Here is a 21,642-nt window from a genome sequence, read left to right on the forward strand (position 1 = left end):
AACTTTTGCATGAAATGTTTTTACTATGTGACATTATTTTCAGGACACTTAAGTGCATTTTACCACCAATATATTTGCCACTTATTATGGAAATGCAATTAAACTTCTAACTCTTCTCATTCAATGATGATTCTTATTACAGAACATCAGTCATTTTACATTTTACATCATTTACTCTATTACAGCAAAAAAATATGCTATTGTACAAGGATTTTTTTATTAGTAATAAAGGCAGAACCAGTAGAGTACTGCTATGATGTATAAATACTTTACAGTTTAAATTATATACAGTACTGTGAAAGAGTTTTAGGCAAATGTGAAAAAGTTGCATAGTGAGGATATCTTCATGATAATGCCAGAAATAGTTGTCATTTATCAATTAACGTCATACAATGTCCAGTAAACATAAATAAAGGTAAATCAATATTTGGTGTGGCCACCTTTGCCTTCAAAACAGCACCTATTCTCCTAGGTACATCTGGACACAGTTTTTCTTGGTTGTTGGCAGAGAGGATGTCCCAAGCTTCTTGGAGCATTCATCACAGTTCTTCTATTTAGGCTGTCTCAATTACTTCTGTCTATTTATGTAATCTCAGACAGACACGATGTTCAGTGGGGGGCTTTATGAGGGCCATGACCATCTGTTGCAGGGCTCCCTGTTCTTCTATTCTAATATTTTCTATTTGCAAAATTAATGTTTGGAGTCTAAAATGTATTTTTTCCCTTTTGACACACTAAACCCGAATATATAAATAACCATCTTAAGACAAACGTATTGGTAAAACATCTTAAGTGCCTACATCATTTGCACAGTGCTGTATATCATTTTCTTTTTCTGTTTGTGGTAATGAGAAAATCATAAAGAATTGTTTCCCGCTTAATGGTAATAAGGTAATAAGGGGGTAAAATTGTGCGTAACTACCATGAAAACAATGTCACCTAAAAACAGATTTAATTTTCTATTTGTAAAATATATATTTTTGTTTGTTTCTTCTGATTTTTTTGGAGCAAATATGACCAGGGCATTTTTCTTGACAGGTTTTGTGAGAAACGCTTCTAATGATCAGTAGTAGGCTAAATTGCCTACTGCAATAAACAAATGAATAGCCTAGCTGATACAGAAATATTTCATTTAATAATTTTACAGCCACTGTGTTGTTATCTTTCCTAGTCTAAATCTATGCAATGATTGACCCTTTAGGCTACCTCCCAATCTACAATTGAGAGACATACTATTTAAATATGTACCACGCCTCCCACTGTAACACTAGCAACAAGGGTGATTGAAATATAAGCTCCTCCAAGAAAATATCCATGAATACAAATGTGCGCTCATTGTGAATTCATTCCCCTCTCACAAGCAGTGGTTCAGTCCACCTATTTCAAACCCCTCAACCAAACCATTTACTAAGACTTCGCAGTTACACAGTAGAAACATCTGAAGACGTTTCCTGTTAGCGAAGACGGAGGATTCAACACAAGCCACCAACATCGTTGAGCAGTCGAAGTCCACGGATGACCATGGACGGATTGAGCAACAGCAAGAGCATGTCATACAGCCGATGGAGTTATGACAGGTAAGTAGATCTATAAACAGTCTTGATGTATGTGTTTTAATCAATTATGTGATCACAGTAAATGAAAACGCTCGCGAAGTCAAGGAAAGGGATGACGCTGATTTTAACGACTGAAGTTGAGCACAAAGTGAAGTTCGTGAGAACAACAAACGCGGTCTTTGGGTTCCTGGTTGCTAAAATGTATGGCATTTTGAAAAGCTTCTGACGCTATCTTTCTCTTCTTTTGATGAAAAACATTACGACCAAAGACAATTCTTTGACAGCTGAGAGAAGGACTGAAAACAGGTCTTCAGTGAAACAGCTCACTGGCGGTAAAAAAAATAAAGGTTATTTCTTAATGGAATAATCATCGATGCTTAACGAGATTCAAACGTATCGTTCTATATCAACACGTTCATCTCTCGTGTATTTATTAGCATGGCTTCAGCTTCCTCTTATCTCCACTATCAGCATCCCTACTCTCTACAGGCATCATCATATCTGCCTCAGTGCCTCATGAACCAGTGGATGATGCTGGAGTCCATCGGGTCTGGAGTAGGTGACACATTTGATGATTCAGTCAAAATCCAGAATGTGTTTGATTGGTATTCTAAAACTGTGCTCTCATTGCTCCCAGAGGGACAAAAGAAAGATTCTGTAGTCTACCGCCGCACAGTATTTCTTCATGGGCCATGCTATAGAGGAACAAGCATAGCATCCCTCGTTCTATCATTCGGTGCCTCTCTTCTCCGAGACCCTTGGCTTTTTGCTAGTCAGTGTTGCCAACTATTTTCAATGGAAAGTAGCTAAAGCCTGCTCGAAAAGTAGCTAAATGTCGCCAGATGACGTCATGCGTCATTAGCATATTAATGACGTCATCGCGTCGTATTTGCATTCTGCCTAATTTGTCGGTACTGTAGCCTACTTCAGTTTATAATAACGGTTATCTCCCCTAAACCGTGCTCATACTGTTTTTATACAAGTATATAGCCGAGTGTCCAGTAAAACGGTTCTCAATTACATATTTTCTGTTAGACAACGGAACGGAACTTAGCTAACGTTACATGTTTATGAGTTTGAAGAAGGTTTATTTTTGTGTTTGGATAAGTAAAATGTAAATATACGATCTGAAGTTGGAGAGTTCAGAAACCGAACCGGAATGAACTAAAACTCTGATTAGTAGTGAATATAAGCGCATTCCAAGAAAAAACGGTCAAATTAAATGTTTTGAATTAAAACAAAGGAGAAGGCAGCTGCTATGTGATCACTGATTGGTTCCTGCTAACACAGCGTGCACATGCGCAGCTCATTCATGTCTATGTCCGCTGGCGTGCAGTCAACGGAATGTGCTGCTCCTCTCAGCCGCTCACTGAACAGAGCAGACGCAGCGGGGAAGTAAGACCTCACGCTTGCAGTACTGGCGATATCTGGAATTTGGAAAGTTGCTAAGGTTTGTCCAAAAAGTCGCTAGATTTGTCGCTAGTCGCTTTTTTGAAAAAATTTCGCTAAAGGGGTCTGAGAAGTCGCTAAAAATAGCGACAAAGTCGCTAAGTTGGCAACAATGTTGCTAGTTCAGTGTTGGCGGATGTATGTGGGTGAGATAGGGCATGAAGGCAAATGGAGAAAGTCTTCATATGGCAAAAGGTAGTGCTTCAGAGAACAGCTGGTGCCTTCTCCCAACAAAGGGAATACTATCCATCGCTGAGCACTGTCCCTGATGAATGGATAAAAGAGACACTACCAAAAGCACTGACAGCACATCAGCCTGGAGTACATCCCAGATCACAGATTTATCAGTACGAAACCGAGAGTGCCGTGATAGAGACAAAGCCACAGAGTGTTTCATTTCAACTGATTCTAATCGCTTTAAACTAGCACTGCAGGAAGAGAAGAGATTTTGTGTTCTCTGCTCACAACATGTTCAATGCCAATTTAGTTCGCCCTCTACCAGTAGTTAGATCTGCTCCAGACTAATGCATTGAGATGGTTTTGAATTTTACAGATTTTATATGCGCACAGCTCAAGTAGGTATTACAATTGACAGCTGTACTCATCAGGACTGATGCTGCTCTCAGACGGTCTAATCAACAATCCTGTGTACCCAACGCTAAAATATCCAGATCAGGAACTAAGGTGTTTGCCACAGATAGTTTACAGCATGGGCACACTTGAATTGTCATAGATAAACATTGTCATATTTCTGTCAAAGAGGAGGGAGTCCACTCCAGTTACCCAAAGGAATGTCAAGTGATCTTATAAGAGACTGTAAAGGTACCTTACAATGTCAAAAAGGCAGCAGCTTTACAACAGAGTAGCGTCATATTTAATTGTTGAGAGGTAGTTGGGGTAGAAGTACAGTCTCTTTAATGAGTTGTACAGTTGTTTAAATTGGTTCTGCTGACAAAAAATTTTAATATAATCTTTCCAGAATTTTTATATTACAATTTTTTACAATAATGAACAGTTGTCCATTTTAATTAAAATAATGTCCAGATGCTAAAAAATATTAACCCTCAGTATTTATGGTGAAAAACTTTTTGGTAGGGATGGAGGATACCACTTATTTTCTTTTTGATCCGATAGCAATAATTTCAAGTCCAATATAGTTGATAACGATACTTCTATTTTTTTATTTTTTGCCATTTCTTGGGTTAAAATGTATTTCAAATATAATTTGTGATCCTAAACAGAAAATTATTTGACTTTGTTTTGTCTACCCTTACAAAAATGAACCATGCTTTCACTACAGTAACTATAGTTAAAACATAGTTACCATATAATTGTTACGATGCAGAAGGAGGCAGACAAGGAGTTGGATCCAAATGCAGTGACTTTATTTAACAACGGTGAAAACTAACGGACAAAACACAAAGGAAATACCCGCGATGGGGAAACAAAACACAAACACGGAAAACATGAAAGGCAGGATGAACACGAGGATGAACACGAGGATGAACACGAGGATGAACACGAGGATGAACACGAGGATGAACACGAGGATGAACACGAGGATGAACACGAGGATGAACACGAGGATGAACACGAGGATGAACACGAGGATGAACACGAGGATGAACACGAAGACAGGCATCCACAAACATCAACAATAGACAAGGGAATGGAGAACAATCAGAGTATATATACACTGGATACAAGATGATGACAAACTACAATCAGGTGAGCACAATGACACACGGCTGGCAGTGATGAGTGCTGGGGATCATGGGAAATGTAGTTTTAACACGAAGACAGTGAAACACGGGGCGGACAAGGAAAACGTGACATGGAATGTGAACAGAGACGGGAGAAACAGAAAACACGGGACAGACAACAACGGATCGTAACAATAATTCACCATGGTTACTACTACAATCTTACTGTTGTAAAACCATGATTTAATTTTAGCGCAAATTTATTCCAGAAGCTGTTTCTCTGATTTTTTTATCATTACCTATATAAGGCATTGATTCCTCTTGTTTGAACGAGCCTTGTGATGGCGCAAGCACTTGTCTTTCAGCATTTATGCATGTTAAGATGAGTGGAAGAAGAAATTGTTCCCATAATGCACTAGTATTTGCTAATATAGCCTAATCTTTTCTATTTCATTTGGAAGCTTATGAGTATTGTTCATGTTCATGGTAACCAAATAATAATATCCCTATTGTAATGTTTTTTTTTTTGAAATGTTAGAATCAATATTTTTGTGTGAGGGTTGATATTTTTGATACAACATCAGTATCGGAAGTATCGATACTTTAAGATCGATCCACCCATCCCTGATTTTTGTGACTGACCCACCAGCACATGGAGTCACATGTCAACAGTAGTCTGTTATGTTCATGATAAAAGTGGATACAGCTTTAAGCCTCAGTCACACCAAACTTTGCCCTCCATTCATACACATCTGAACACAGGAGACCACAAATGCAAGTTCATGCAAACAAAAATTGCATTCCACACCTGCGTGCGAAAGTCCAAGTATGGTACATGGATGTGGCCAGAAGGGAGGCATGGGGTGACTGCTGCCACCCTAAAAATGAGCTTTGCCACCCCAACTTGGACCCAGCTCGCATAGTGGAGACGGTGTGCAATCGCTTAACCAGTCCGTGTCAAGCACGTTCTGCACGTTTACAACATTCCACCTCATTGCCCACCACCATCCCTCTTGGGCTCTATACAAGGAATACATATTTCAAAGATGTGTGATATTATTGTTTCAGGAAAATGAGGATATGTAATAATTGTTGTAATTCTTTTATCCCCTTTTCTCCCCAGTTTGGAATGCCCAATTCCCACTACTTAGTAGGTCATTGTGGTGGTTACTCACCTCAATCCATGTGGCGGAGGACAAGTCTCAGTTGCCTCCACTTCTGAGACAGACAATCTGCACATCTTATCACATGGCGTGCTGTGTGTGACACCTCGGAGACTCCGCATGTGGAGGCTCATGCTACTCTCCGTGATCCACTCACAACCTACCACACGCTCCATTGAGAGTGAGAACAACTAATTGTGACCACGAGGAGGTTACCCCATGTGACTCTACCCTCCCTAGCAAGGGGCCAAGTTTGCTAAGGAGACCTGGCTGGAGTCACTCAGCACTCCCTGGATTCAAACTCGTGACTCCAGGAGTCGTAGTCAGTGTCAATACTTGCTGAGCTACCAGGCCCCCAGATATAGAATATTTTAATATTTTAATCTAATATTATAAGTTATTTGTAATTTATGATTTATTTAAACCAGTAGCCCTCGAGAGTGGCATCATATCCTAGCTGTTGAGGTGTCCAAATCTTTTTTTTTTGGTTAAGGTCTAGTGTGACTGAGGAATTACAAAATTCATGCCTTTGGAGAGATTGTAAGTCTATCCTTCACAACCTTGTTTTCATTTGTGTTCAAAATATAATATGGCGCTACACTGAATAAGGTCTATACAAAACGGTGCGAACAATCAAGGCAAGAATTATACCTACTAGAGTGAAAACCTATGAAATAAACTTTCAAACCCTGTATACTGTAGGTACCTTCTACGTTTAAACTTATTTTAGGATAATGGAAAATGTGAGGACTGAGATGCTATGCTGGTGCAAAATCAGTGGTAGGAAAACGCTTTGCAGATCATGGACTGAATTCCAATAGATGTCGAATAGCTCTGTGAATTACACAGACCATCTACTGTGTTCTTCTGACAGATACAGGAAGTGGAACCATTGTACGGCTTTTACATAGCACCCCATAATCTCATAGGAAAATGCTTGATTTGTGGGATTAATTCTGTATTTCTGCTCTGAGAGATGCAGCTGGTATCATTGTTGAGATTGTTTGGAGGGTGGGGGGGGTCTCTATTATATGATATCTACATTTTCTCACCAAATTAACAGTAATAATTGTGGAGCCATTCCCTTTTAGAATAGACCCACTTAATCATCAGAAGGGTTCTACTGCATTGCAGTTGTATTGATACTGATTTCTTATTGGTACCTACTGAGGTAATCATAACAATCAAATAAATTATAAATTTGTGACTGACATGCATCTACCAACTGACATGCATCTACCAACAACATGACTGAAAATGGTGAAAGCTCTGGATTACATTATAATACTGCATTATAAAAGTGCTGTAAGTGATATATTTTTTATGACATGAAGAAAACTGCTCTATTACCTGTCAGATATCACTGAAATAGGTGCCATGAAATGTAGCACCTGTCTCTGTAACAGCCCAAGGCTCGGTAAACAGCAGGGAGAAAAGATGTCAGAAGACTTTCAGAAGACTTTCTGCATGTCAAATTGTGCACATTCACAGGACAGCCCATATATGCTCGCAAACGTGGCGGTACGGTGTCCTGTGCCTGCAAAATGCAATGTGTTGGATTGCAAAATGCTTAAGGGGATACTCCCCCCTCCATCTGCTCCAACACAATGATATGTTTGTGGGTGTCTTTGGAGTGCTGTATTTTGGAAAGATGGGCCGTGGCTTATTCAACTGCTGGTCCGGTGGAAGTCTGACAACATCCATAATCACTTACAGCACTTTCAAATCAAGTTTTGGATTTTCAGAATATAGCCTCTCTTTAAAAATCTAATCTTTTGATTATTAGATTAATTTTAGGATGTCCATGTTCGTCAGCAGAGGGCTGACACAACTGGGCAATTTACTGTATGTAAGCCTAAGTAAATACAAGAGTCTGCCCCTTATCAAACTCTTGGAAATTAGAGACCATAGTCTGGTGCAAGGGAGCAGATTAATAAGGCTTTTGTTGATTCTGCTCACAATGCACCACTGATCTACTGCAAGAACAGCACATGAATTTATGTGGGTGTAGATCCCAACTCTCACTGCAGTCATGTCTCTCAGGTGTGGCCCTTGGAGCTGTGACCCCCGACATACTGCAGACTCACCCAATCTGAATCATTTGGCACCCATTTCTGTGGTAACCATAAACTAGTGGCTGGATCTATGTAAACCTCTCATTTAATGGGAAGATGTGAAGGGGAATATACATCTTAAAGAGGCATGTTCTAGCCCAATTTCTTATGGAGCCGGCATATGCCTTGGCCAAGGGCCTTGATGATGATTCAAGGTTAGATAGTGACCAAAGCTCAAGATTCTGCTGTTGCTTCTAATGTAAAACAAGTTTGGTGCTGATCTAATAGGTTTATATATAAACATTATATAATTTAATGATATATATGGTAGTGAACAGTAAAATACAGTACAAACAGCAATAGTCAGGGCTAAATAACGTGTACACGCAGTGATGGAACAGGCTTATTCCTTGCAACAAATAAGGCAATATTTTATCGGAACAGTGAATTGTCATTTAAAGCCAGTACAGGCTGAAAACAGTGGTGTACTGTATGTGCTGAGGGGCTCTAAGACCCTGGTGTCCTGTTTCTTTGGCAGTCTCTGGCTGTGTGGCCTGAGGCTTTGCGGGTCCATGCTTGTCCGAGGCCCCAGGACACTGGCCCCAGTGGCCCAGTCCTTACTCCAGTCCTGAATTTCCACCAAGATCAAAGACCTTTCACTGAAGAACATATCTTTTACAGTATATCCATGCTTGTTTGGACTGATATGTAACATTGGAGGCTATAATATTAAACCATTACTCAACATTAAGACATGAAGAATATTGAAACACTTTTATTAATACTATTGTTTAGTATCATCTAATTTTCTCACAGTAAGGTGAGCATAAGCCTTTCTCCCAAAAGGACAGATGAGGGGCACTGAACAGAGACTGCACTGCTCTAATTACTGTCTCTTGAGATGTGGAGTTCACCCTGGGAAATGCAATGGAATAGGTTAAAACCAAGTATGTTAATAGCTGCAAAGAGTGTTTTTCTCCAGTGTCTCTGATACGTAAAATTTGAGGCGTTCTGAATGCTTCTGAAATGCCACTTGACTCTAAATCCTGTGGTGTTAATTATTTTTGATTCTCATCCACACATTACCTCCAAGACAAAGAAAATAGTGTTTATTGTTCATTTATTTATTTATTCACCTTTCTAGTAATGAAATCTGAATGCCCTGATTAATATTCATTGATGTTAGGAAGTCAGTTGTGAGGGAGTTAAGGATTTAGCAGGAAGAGAGCTGCTTTGGAAAATTATCAAGGTTGAAACTAATAATTTAAGCTTAAGAAATTGTATTAGCTTTTCATTCTTCATTTTTATATTCTTTCAGTTTGAGGTATTTAACATTATAAGACTTACACTTAATGTCTCCTGTTCAATTAAATTTGTACAGTATGGGCTATATAATGTCAATCCAATGTTAGTATAGTTCATTTGTTTTTGATTATTCTGATTGGATCAGCTAGGTTAGATGATGTAGTTAAATAAACAATATAAGCACTCAAGTGACTTTATGTTAGTTAAATTGTATTGACCGATTTCATGTGACATCACTGTATGACCGCACCACCATAATTGTGACCAAAATTCCATGAACCCTCAGTGTGGATTCATGGGATGCAAAAAAAAGAAAGAAAATAAGCCAGCAAAAATTTGTTTCTATTTATAAATCTTGAAAATGTGATACTGATGTTTACTTTCTTCATGTATTTACTTACCAGAGAGGGCATAAGTATACAGTGGGTACGGAAAGTATTCAGACCCCCTTAAATTTTTCACTTTTAGCAGCCATTTGCTAAAATCATTTAAGTTCATTTTTTTTCCTCATTATTGTACACACAGCACCCCATATTGACAGAAAAACACAGAATTGTTGACATTTTTGCACATTTATTAAAAAAAGAAAAACTGAAATATCACATGGTCCTAAGTATTGTGCATGCATGAACTCTTAAAAAGGAGATTTACTGGCTGGGGATAAGTGTGCTTTTGCCCAGTTGACCTTAGACCAGATTTTCCATATGGCAAAGCAGCAAGTCTCTGTGCTCGCTCAGTAGTGCCTCTGATTGTCTAGTAATAACCAATCGCTAAGGTAATTCAAAACACGCACACTGTTAATTTTTAGTGGGGCAAGCGCCTCATTGATACATTTCGTGAACGTGAGGGGAGTCAGAGACAGACTGAAATGAAGGACTTTAAATCGATACGCAGTTCCCTCTAACGTGAATCTAAAAAGCCACCTGTAACGCGGTGCAATTGGTGCATGAAGTACATGTCCTTCAGATCTATTGATGCAAATCAGACCTGAGGATGGATGCACGATAAGAACTGTTTCTGAGTTAACGTTTTGAATGGGCATTTAGTGAGCACACGATTCAAGCGTCTCATAACTAGAATGGGCCGAAGCCTGCCATCCTTCTCCAGAATGAGGATATAACATCTGTAAATCACACTGTGTGTGTCGCAGCCTGTGGTTTTCACAGATTGTGCTTGATCGTTGTAAACACCAGCTCTGACACACCCATGAGGACTTGACACACATTTGCGCAACGGGACAGCAGGCTTATTAATTCATATGAAACAACCTCTATTGTGTTCTTTGTGAGAAGATTGTGTATTTTGGCTCGTAACACTGGCGCGTCTTCGGACGGAACCATGGAAGACAGACCACCGTTGAAATGGGGCAAATTGGATCGTATAACCCTGTTCGATAATTTTTAGCACCCAATCGGTATGCCAGAAATAGCTCGCCACGTGTCTGTGTAACCGGACAGAGGGCAATTTGGTGTGATATAATGTGAAATTCACCATTAGGAAGTGGTTGTGCGAAATGTGTGGGCTTTGAAGTAGGAAAGCCCTTCATTGAAAAATTGTGTCTCGTGCGAGCGCTGTACTCTTTTTGCAATCTCTGTATGTTCATACATGATATAATGCACCGCTCGCCATTGGGAAGCAGTTGTGCATAATGTGCAAAATTTATGTGATTCTGTGAGACACAGAAAACAACATTTTGAACAACAATATTCCTTTCTCGACAAACAGCAGTGGGGAAGAGGGGAACAGTATTGTGTCAGAAGTGCTATTGCTGCTATTGCCGTTGGCGCGGGGCTTGCGCCGAGCCAACTGCCTTCATTTGGGCCATGGTTTGTGTGGCTTTACCAGCGGCTCGGTAGCGACATTTGGCTGTGCTGAGGCAGCTGGTGTGGGGTTTTTAGCCAGGCGCTGGCATGAGACAAAGCAGGAGCGAGCCAGTTGTGATGAAGTACTGCTCCGTTTTGGCATAAATTGTCTCCTAGCCATGTGAGTGTTGCTGAGTCGTGATCTAGTGCTCTGCAAATCTATCCACAGAGCCTCTGAAAAGGTCGGCTGGAGACATCAGAATTGCATCAAATTGAGTGGCTTTTCCCACGTCACGCATTTCTGTGAGGGTCAGCAAGATGTGACGATCCAAAAACACCAGATTGCTCATTGACTTCCCAATGGCCTGTGCAGTGACATTCGTCCGTACTGGTGTGGAGTTCTTTAAACGTCTCTGGATCATAGAGGATCTGGATCACTAGTCCATTTGTTTGAGGAGCTTAGCTTAGCACCGTCATCATGTGGAGTGCTGAACCAGTTTGGCCCAACGCTGAGTATGCTTTTCCAGCCAGTGCGGACATTAGTCGACATGGTTTAGAAAGATGAATGGGGGGTTCCACAACCTACTATTCTCCGTGCAGAGATGTGCAGCCAACACCACTTCTGGTCTTTTGACTTCCCCATGGTGCACTTTATTGAGAGGACTGGAATCGCTGTGCAAGTGAGCTGAATAGAGCCCGTGCCAGGATTTTGTCAGTTCATTATTAACTTCCAGGAAGAAGTTTCCATGGTGTTGCCGGAGTCATCGAGTCATACTGCTACTGTGATAACACACTCTCTCACACTTAAACAAACACACATTTAAACTGCAACTCAATAAAAATGTTATCTGAGTAGTAGTGTTGTCATGGTACCAAAATCTGAGTAGTTACCAGTAGTGGTAACTACAGACTGGGTAGTTACTCATTACCGGTACCAGTAAAATTTCACAAATCTCAATAACAATTTTGATACCACAGAAAAAATAGGTATATGCTATTCAACACTTTCAAGCCTATTAAAATTTGTAATTCCGATGTAAATAATAAATTAAAACAATGGCATATTTTTTTATGAACATGTTTCTCAATTAATCAATGCTTCAAATTTTTAAGTAGGACCCTATGAATTCAGTTTTAATTTGGTTCTCAAATGAAAATTACTTTTCAGCAAAAAAAATATATATATTTTTTGCTTTTGTAAAGGCCCATACATCCATCTGTCTTCTATAATGGCTTGTCCTATGCAGGGTCACTGGTAGTGCTGGAGCCTATCCAAGTTGTGTTGGGCCGAAGGCAGGGAAACAACCTGGACAGGTGGCCAGTCCATCACAGGGCTTAGTATAGGTCCTCCCAAATAATCTACATCATCGGTCTTATTTTTGTCAAATAAAGTGTTGCACAACAGAGCGTCACATTGTAAATCTAAAAGAACTATTCAGTTCAACAGCTCTTCTTGTGAGATATAATAATGTCACAGTTCTGGATGAGACATTGGTTATATGACCCAGTGTGAGTATTGAAGCACGAAATGCTGCAAATTCTTCACCGTCATAAATTAAATGGCCCAGGCATCAACATTGCTCAGAAAAGCCCCTCAGCAAGAACTTCTGAACTTCCACACAGAGTTAAAGCAGACTTCTCTTTGAAAGGTTTCCAAAAGACCATGAGATTTGATCGAACTCGAATACTAACACATTTCATCTTAATCCAGGAACGTTCTACACAAAGTCACAGTACTTTACCGATTGAACCTTCTAAAATGTTCAGAATGCATTTAAATCCACGATTTATACAATACCTAGGCTTGCTATGTAATTCTGACAGTTGCTTTGAACTGTGGTAACTTGTATAACTGACAAATTAATGATTATAGCCTGATGTACCTCTTTAAAATGTGTGCAATATTTTATCCATGTTGTATAACCAAGGAATTAACCAGTATGATTTTAACCAGGGATTTTCATGTTTTGTTACCTACACTTATAATATTATTGAAAGAATGTCATGTTTAGTATGTAAACGCTCGCTTGGTTACATGGAGGAAGCTGATGACAACAAATATCATGTATCTTGTACCATTCTCAAGATATAAAGTTAATGATTAAATATGCACAATTTTGATCAGGAATTTTGTAAAATAATCTGAAACAAAGACCCTAAATGCCCTTACATATAATTGTGTGAGAATGAGGGCACGTTAACGGTTCCCTTCTAAATGTAGCATACCAAATATCCTACATTAGATCATCTCTGTACCAAATGATGAAGGGTTTTGTTGGCAATTAATTGCTAGTCGATGTATTCCATTTCAAGAGTGTAGTCCATCATTAGACTGAGGTGATGTAGGCAGAGATTAGTGAGGTACATCGCAGTTCAATCTTGACAGTAATTTCGGTGAGGTCTATCCTAAATCCAAGGTTCAGACAATGGGATATGAAGTATCCCATGTCTTATGGTTGGAGTTGGCATCAGTTCATACTCTGAAGTCCATCGTAATAGACTGAAGTGATTTTTGTCTGGCACTGACAATATAGTTTTTGCTTTGACATCCATTAGAACTAGGCGGTGCTTGGAGTCAGAGAATTACAGTATTGGTTAGGGTCATCAAAATATGCGCGTCGATTCGTCAGACCCAAAACAAAGATGGCGGCGCCGGCGAGTAGTAGCAACACGAGTGGCTCCTCAGACTATCAGAAGTGCAAGGCGGCATGCACTCGTTCCTCTAAAGTATGGGAATTCTTTAATTTAAAAGGAAACAATTCCGTGATATGTCGTCTTTGCAAAATGGAGATGGCCTTCCATTCTAGCACCACGGCAATGCACCAGCATCTGAAGAGGCGCCACCCGGGAGCAGCTGCAGATGACAGAGCACCGTAAGTTTTTTTTCAACTCACCACTTTGCACTCGATGTTGGAGTAGGCTATAATACATTGTCGACACCTAAAGTTTTCGCTCATAGCTATTAATAATGCGCTTATAGCTATTAATAATGCGCTTATAGCTATTAATGTCGTGAAAAATACATAGAGGACACTGACAACGCGCTGACAGACAGGAAAGATGTCAGTACAGTAGCCTATCGTTAGATTAATCGATGCATCGAAAAAAATAAATCGCTAGATTAATCGTTTAAAAAATAATCGTTTATCCCAGCCCTAGAATTGGTGAATTGCATTGTCATGTTTTGGAGCTTTGGCTGTTTAGTCTTATTTTTTAATTCAAAGCTGCATGCCATTTCTTTTAGAAAAAATCGGCACATTCTGTTTCCTCTCGATGATGCATCACCCCTTCTAAACTGAAGGGTCATTAGTGGTGGACATGTAATCCATAGCAACATTTATTTTATTGTTGTGGTTTCAAGTCATCTTCAGTGATTGATGCTCTCCTACACTCTATCCTCAGCATATTGGTTGTGACATCAATCACTAGACATCAATATATTGATAAGATGTTATAAATCACATACAGAAGAGGTGATGAAAGATTTAAACACTTCAATCTAATGTCCTCAGCTGTACTCCAACATCACACTTGTTAGTCTAATGAACTTTTTGGTCCATGCAGAAGATGTAAAAATGCATTCTTTTTTCAGAACTTCAGTCTTCAGTCAGTTGAGGGGGTAAATAATGAAAACACCTCATACAATAAGAGTTTAACACTGAAGCAGCTGTAAATGGAAGCGCAGCGTAGTTCTAGCGGGAAGACTAGTAGCTGTACATCATCGCATGTAAGCCATTGCTTTATAAGTCTGCTCACAATCTATCACATTGCTGTTTCAGTGTGCTAACACGGCAACCTCCACTACTCCACCACCACCAGTTGAGCCCTGTCCCGCACGGGGGTAGGCTCCTCGCCCCTGCCTCCTATCTCCGGCAGGACATGACGGTTCCGGGTACAACTCCCTCAGACCGCCGGACAGGGCCTACGCCAAAGAGAGAGACATTACTTTCTGTTTTACATTTATCAAATAACTGGCATATTAAACTTCACTCGAGCCTATGTGTCTTCCCGATAGAACTGAAATTACAAGATCAATTAAGTGGAAATCAGATCAGGATGATTCAGAATTAGCAGCATGTTTCACCTTTAAAAAAAGATAATTAGCACTAAATGTGAGTTTTCAAACATCAGCCCAAAATAGCACTAATATAGTGGTGGCTGAAATTAGGGTGCCTAGTTACAATAACAACAAAATTATGCATTGTGTCACCCTTAGGAATTACTGTAAGTAGAGCAAGCATAAACAAACTAGATTGATAATGAAGAACAATGGTCATAAAGTCAAAACTTGAAACCACAGGCCCTGTTTACATTTGGAATTAATTATTTGAAGTGTTCACTAAAACAGTTGCAAACCAGGTCCAAAACATTTTGTGATCTGATCACTCAAACCACATTGGGAGGCAGTCTGAAAAGCATGTGACCACATCACATTTGTAGTGTAACCACTAATCTGTCCTGATGCATACCATATAGCATTGAAGCACCGCCCCTCACCTGCAATCAACCACTTAAAAGAAGGGTTATACATTTTCCCTGTTACGTGCAGCTTTAACATAAAAAAAAACAGAAAAACAAAATACACAAAAATATAAAAAAAAACCTTTACAAAACTTTTGCAGTATTCCTGATATGAACATGCAGTGGCACATATTACGTAAACCACATCTGAAATTCTGTTAATACAGGTATTGCAAGAACATTTGTAAGAAATCTGCTTGAAGTATCATGTTTGTGCTTTTTTTCACAGACTGTGATGTCATATTTAGCAACGGAAATCTAGAAAACATTTTTTATTCATTAGGTAGTGATGGTAAATTTGTCATTTTTCTTCTCACTGTTGTAATCCATCTCACTCAATTTTTTAAGAAAAAAAATGTATTCGTTTTTTAACTGTTGGAGCAAATGGGAATTGAAAAAAAAAAAAGTATATACAGCTTAATTCAGAAGTTTGCATACACCTTAGCCAAATACATTTAAACTTTGTTTTTCACAATTCCTGACATTTAATTGTAGAACAATGTCCCTGTCTTATGTCAGTTAGGATCACTACATTATTTTAAGAATGTGAAATGTTAGAATAATAGTACAGAGAATTATTTATTTCAGCTTTTATTTCTTTCATCACTTTCCCAGAGGGTCAGAATTAACATACAATTTGTTAGTATTTGGTAGCATTGCCTTTATATTGTTTATCTTGGGTCAAACTTTTTAACAGCCACAACTTTGGAGGTCTGCTTGGGGTCATTGTCCATTTGGAAGACCCAATTGCGACCAAGTTTTAACTTTCTGGCTGATGGTTTGATGTTGCTTCAATATATCCACAATATTTTCCTACCTCATGATGCCATCTATTTTGTGAATTGCGCCAGTCCCTCCTGCAGCAAAGCACCCACTCAACATGATGCTGTCACCCCCATGCTTCATGGTTAGGATGGTGTTCTTCGGCTTGCAAGCCTCACCCTTTTTCCTCCAAATGTAACGATGGTAGTTAGTGGACATTTCTCCAAAAAGTAAGATCTTTTCAAAAAGTCCCCATGTGCACTTGCAATCTGTAGTCTGGCTTTTTTATGGTGGTTTTGGAGCAGTGGCTTCCTTCTTATGTCGATATAGGACTCATTTTACTGTGGATATAGATATTTGTCGACCTGTTTCCTTCAGTATCTTCACAAGGTCCTTTGCTGTTGTTCTGGGATTGAGTTGCAAATTTTTCGCCAAACAACGTTAATCTCTACGAGACAGAATGTGTCTCCTTCCTGAGCGGTGTGATGGCTGCGTGGTCCCATGGTGTTTATACTTGCGTGTTATTGTTGGTATAGATGAATTTGGAAATTGCTCCCAAGAATGAACCAGACTTGTGGAGGTCCACAAATTTTTTCTGAGGTCTTAACTGATTTTGTTTCATTTAGATTTTCCCACGATGTCAAGTAAAGAGGCACTGAGTTTGAAGGTAGGCCTTAAAATACATCCATAGATACTGTTTATACTATTTATGAACTATTGAACTATTTAGTTCTTTATAATCAAACGATAAGATATAACCAGCTTAAACAGCAATGTTTCTGATCTGACCACTTGTGATCAGATAAACAAGAACTAAATGACACAAAGTATTGCTTCAAAAATAACCTCAGGATCAATACAACTATTCTCAATATAAACTATACATTGTAAGTGTCACAAAGCTAGAATTTATGGGATGGCTATTATTCAGAAGCTGCTTAGATCCAATGCCAGGACTAATAGATACTGTGCATAACCTAATGTGAGGAGCTTAAACCCTTGGACCCCTGGGCAATGGAAAAAACTAATATAGTATGATGAGTCATATCTCACCCTTCATTTCCTACATCCAGACAGGTTTATGTTAGGAAAACATAAGGGATGCCATCAACCAACAATGTCAGCAGCTGTTGTACATGTTGATGGACTGGCAGCCATCTCATAGTAATTACTTTTGATTAAGGCTGTGCAAAGTTGTCTAACATCCAAGTACATTATTGTCTCTAAAATGAACGGAGGTAGCTGCAGACTGGATGTTCTACCTACCCATCTTTTTAAAGATGTTTTTCCTACTGTGAGTTCTAGCCTAACAGCTATAATTAACAGTTCTCTAATGAACGGAGTGGTACCTAATAGTTTTAAACATGCAATTCTTCATCCCTTGTTAAAAAAACCTAACTTGGATCATACAGTATAGCACAATTATAGGCCAATTTCTAAATTGTCTTTTATTTCGAAAATTTTAGAGAAAGTGGTCTATTCACAGTTATATTCATATCTGAATACTTATAATATTTTAGATATATTCCAGTCAGGCTTTAGGACCTGTCATAGTACAGAATCGGCACTGCTCAAGGTCACTAATGATGTATTATTATCGTTGGATTCTGGATCACATGTTGTTCTGGTTTTATTGGATCTGAGCGCTGCCTTCGATACAATAGATCATGAAATTCTTCTCAGTCATCTGGAGTGTTGGGTTGGTGTGCAGGGTATAGCTCTTCAGTGGTTTGCTTCATATTTAAAAGGCAGGACAGTTGCTGTGAATCTGGGAGACTTCTCTTCCACATTGGCCCCTTTAGTTTGTGGTGTCCCTCAGGGGTCGATTTTGGGACCGTTACTGTTTTCGCTCTACATGCTTCCTTTAAGCAGTGTTTTTCGAAAGTATAGCATTTCATATCATTGCTATGCAGACGATCTCCAATTTTATTTTCCTGTGAGGCTAGATAACACCTGTTCGTTGGACAAAGTACAGGAATGTTACAGTGACATTAAACTCTGGCTATCCAGCAGCTTTCTCCAATTGAATGAGAGCAAAACTGAGGTTTTGATTGTAGGCTCTCCCGTCTTATCTTGCTTTCCTGATCATTTGGGATCTTTATCCCTAAAGACTGAGAATCATGTAAAGAGTTTAGGGGTAATCATGGACTCATCACTTAACTTTAAGAAACAGATTGGTGCTGTTGTCAAAGGAAGCTTTTTTAACCTGAGATCAATTGCTAAAGTAAAGCATTTTTTATCTAGTGAGGATTTAGAAATTGTAGTTCATTCTTTTATTACATCTAAGCTTGACTACTGCAATTCTTTATATAAATATTACAGAAACAATACAGAGTCTCCCCCAGACTCTGCTTGTCCGCCTACAGGCAAGGCTTTTAACGGGGGTGCGAAAGAGAGAACATATTACTCCGGTACTGCAATCCCTACATTGGCTTCCGGTCAAATTGAGGATTGATTTTAAAATTCTCTTGTTTGTTTACAAGGCATTGTCAGGCCTTGCCCCGCAGTACATCAGAGATCTTATAGTTCCTTACTCTCCTTTTAGAGTTCTCAGGTCCTCCGATCAACGACTTTTAAAGGTACCTCGTTGTAATTTAAAATCAAAAGGAGATCGTGCTTTTTCCGTGGTAGGTCCCAAACTTTGGAATAGTCTCCCATTCCATGTGAGATCAGCTCCATCGATTACAACTTTTAAGTCTTATTTAAAAACTTATTTATTTTCTTTAGCTTCTGAATAATGTATGTCTGTTTTTTGTTGTATGACTTTCATGTTATTATTCTGTAAAGCACTTTGGGGCAACGTCTGTTGTTTAAAAATGTGCTATATAAATAAAGTTGCTTGCTTGCTTGCTTGCTTTAAGGACATTTTACTGGACCAAATGAACCCTATGATGTAAACACTCCTATGATATTTCTATATTATAGTATGATAATGCCCCAAAGAGAGTGGTTTCATGAACACCAGGATAAACTTCAGTGGTTTCCAACAAATAAAAACGACTATGTTTGAAATAAAAATACGAAAAGTGCTAAAGTTTATCGTCAGCCGAATGCCCCTTGCCTGTGAAGACATGGAAAACACCCTTCAGAAATGGATTTATATAAACCAGAAATGAACATAAACAAGGACAGGCGACAGCACTATAACAGTTCATCCCGCTCTTTTCTGCTATTGTTAAGAACATAAATTAGAAATGGTATTTGACCATTGTGGTGCAGAATGACTAATGCTGTGTTAAATATCAACTCTTGCGTCTCAGGCATTTCAAAAATAGCAAGAAAGAAACATGCATGTTTTAGTTAATACATAGTGGGATTACAATGTCTTTACCGAAATAATCCAATCTAAAAATTAAGGCCTAACCAGATTATGAAACTTAATCAGAAAATGTTGTTCATGTAAACGTTCCTGAGAAACCCAATCTGACTTGCAATAGGAAACAGGAATTAGTCACATTTTCCCCTTTTTGCCAATAGAATTTATTTATTTTTTAAATAATATATTTAAACAAGAAACAAAATCTCACACACTGCTTCTGCTTTTGAATAAACAACTGAATTAATACAATGTTACATGCGACCTTCGTCATGTATTTGGGAACAATGCAACCTCAAATACATGATGAAAGTTGCATAACCGGAATATTTGATTAATTAAATTGTTTATTCGCAAGCAGGAGCAGTGTGCTGGATTTTGTTTCTTGTTTATTTATTTTGTTTGTTTTTTGTTTTGTAATCCTACACACCTGCTGATAATTTATTAGGCATGCAATGTTTTTTTCTTATTTTTTGTAAATTATTTTGTGGCAGGGCGGAGGGCGGGGCCGGGTCGTGATCCTACACACCCGGTCCTGTATTAGGCTAATCAAGCCTCCGAGAGGAATAAAGGTTGACTGCAGAGGATCGTGCGGGAGAGAGAGATAGTTTACGGACATGTCCGTCATGTGTGTGTTTGTCTTCTGTTTTAGTTTATTATTAAACTATTATTTATGTTGAGAAGGTTCTCGCCTCCTCCTTTCCATTGATCTCTTTACATTGGTGCCGAAATCCAGGAAGGAGGAGGGATACGCCGTAGTAGAGTTCTCGCCACTACCGTCCACCGCAATGGAGCAGCCGCGGCCATCTGCCTGGAAGAGGACGACGGCCGCCAACCGCGAGGGGAGAAGGGGCTCCTAACCGACCGCCTGGAGCGGTCCAGGCCGCTGCCAGGGGCGCAGGAGTCACCAACCAACCGCTGAAACGGGGCGGGGTCTGAAACCGCCAACCGCGAGTGAGGAGGGGCTCGCTGCCGACCACCTGGAGTGGGAGAACTGCTGCCAGGGGCGGGGGAGACCCCTTCTGTTCCCCGAGAACGGCGTTCCATCTGCCAAGGGCTGGAGGTCTGCCTCTGATCCGCCCGGAGAGGTGTGGCTGTCGTCCGGTAGAGGGTGGAGGAGTGGCCGAGGAACAAGCTGCGGCGTATCGGAGAACTGGCGAGTAAGAGTTTTTTTTTTTCATCTCTCTCTCCTCTCTCTCTCACTGCCACTCTGCGTTGGCCTTTTCCCTCTCTTTTAAATTTTTACAGTGTTTTTTGGGGGGGTACTACACTGTTACAGGAAGTACCCCCCAGTTTAATTATTTCTGTTTCCCTCACCTTGTCCCCTCCCTCGTCCAGGTAGATGGGGATGACCTGCCGGCAGACGGGGCTTAGGGCCCTCCCCCAGGGAAGGGGGGGGGGGGTGTACGTCATGCTGGGGGCTCGTCAGCCTGAGAGAACGAGGGAGGAATGTGGCAGGGCGGAGGGCGGGGCCGGGTCGTGATCCTACACACCGGTCCCGTATTAGGCTAATCAAGCCTCCGAGAGGGATAAAGGTCGACTTCAGAGAATCGTGGGGGAGAGAGAGATCGTTTACGGACATGTGCGTCATATGTGTGTGTTTGTCTTTTGTTTAAGTTCGCCTCCTCCTTTACATTGATCCCTTTACATATTTATTTTAAATATGCAAGCATTATTTAAAATTCATGCATTCAAATACTGTATGTAGGAATAATATAGTTTATTTTATTAATTAATATTCTCTCTGGACTTGTATGACTGTATTTCAAGACAGATGCATGAGCCATATGTTGTTTTTGAAGAGGCACAGAGTATAGTTATACAGTATTTGTTTCTGGACCATATGTACACTTTCAAGAACATACCACAGATGGACCAATTAGGAGTTTTAGATCTACATGAAATCTTGGTTGACGTAGTTTGATTAGAATGACATTGTTTGATCAGGGCTGATGAGTTACCAATATAAAGAGGTATAACACAGGTTTTATGTTTTCTCTCTCTGTTTTTT

At 39.6% G+C, this 21,642-nt stretch overlaps 1 protein-coding gene across 4 annotated transcripts in view; it reads left to right on the forward strand.

Annotated features, from left to right (window-relative positions):
- Nucleotides 1–1,432: 1,432 nt before the first annotated feature.
- Nucleotides 1,433–21,642, forward strand: part of LOC127652094 (tubby protein homolog) — a 109,381-nt gene continuing 89,171 nt past the window's right edge. For 2 of the 4 annotated variants that reach the window (XM_052138180.1, XM_052138452.1), the window contains exon 1: nucleotides 1,433–1,577. In XM_052138180.1, coding sequence (XP_051994140.1) covers nucleotides 1,516–1,577 — 62 coding nt within the window. In that variant the 5' untranslated portion in view covers nucleotides 1,433–1,515. The remainder of the gene's footprint in view (nucleotides 1,578–21,642) is intronic. The other 2 variants (XM_052138407.1, XM_052138339.1) reach the window with 2 other exon arrangements.

This window comes from Xyrauchen texanus, chromosome 1, assembly GCF_025860055.1.
Source record: "Xyrauchen texanus isolate HMW12.3.18 chromosome 1, RBS_HiC_50CHRs, whole genome shotgun sequence".
NCBI classification, from domain to species: Eukaryota; Metazoa; Chordata; class Actinopteri; order Cypriniformes; family Catostomidae; genus Xyrauchen; species Xyrauchen texanus.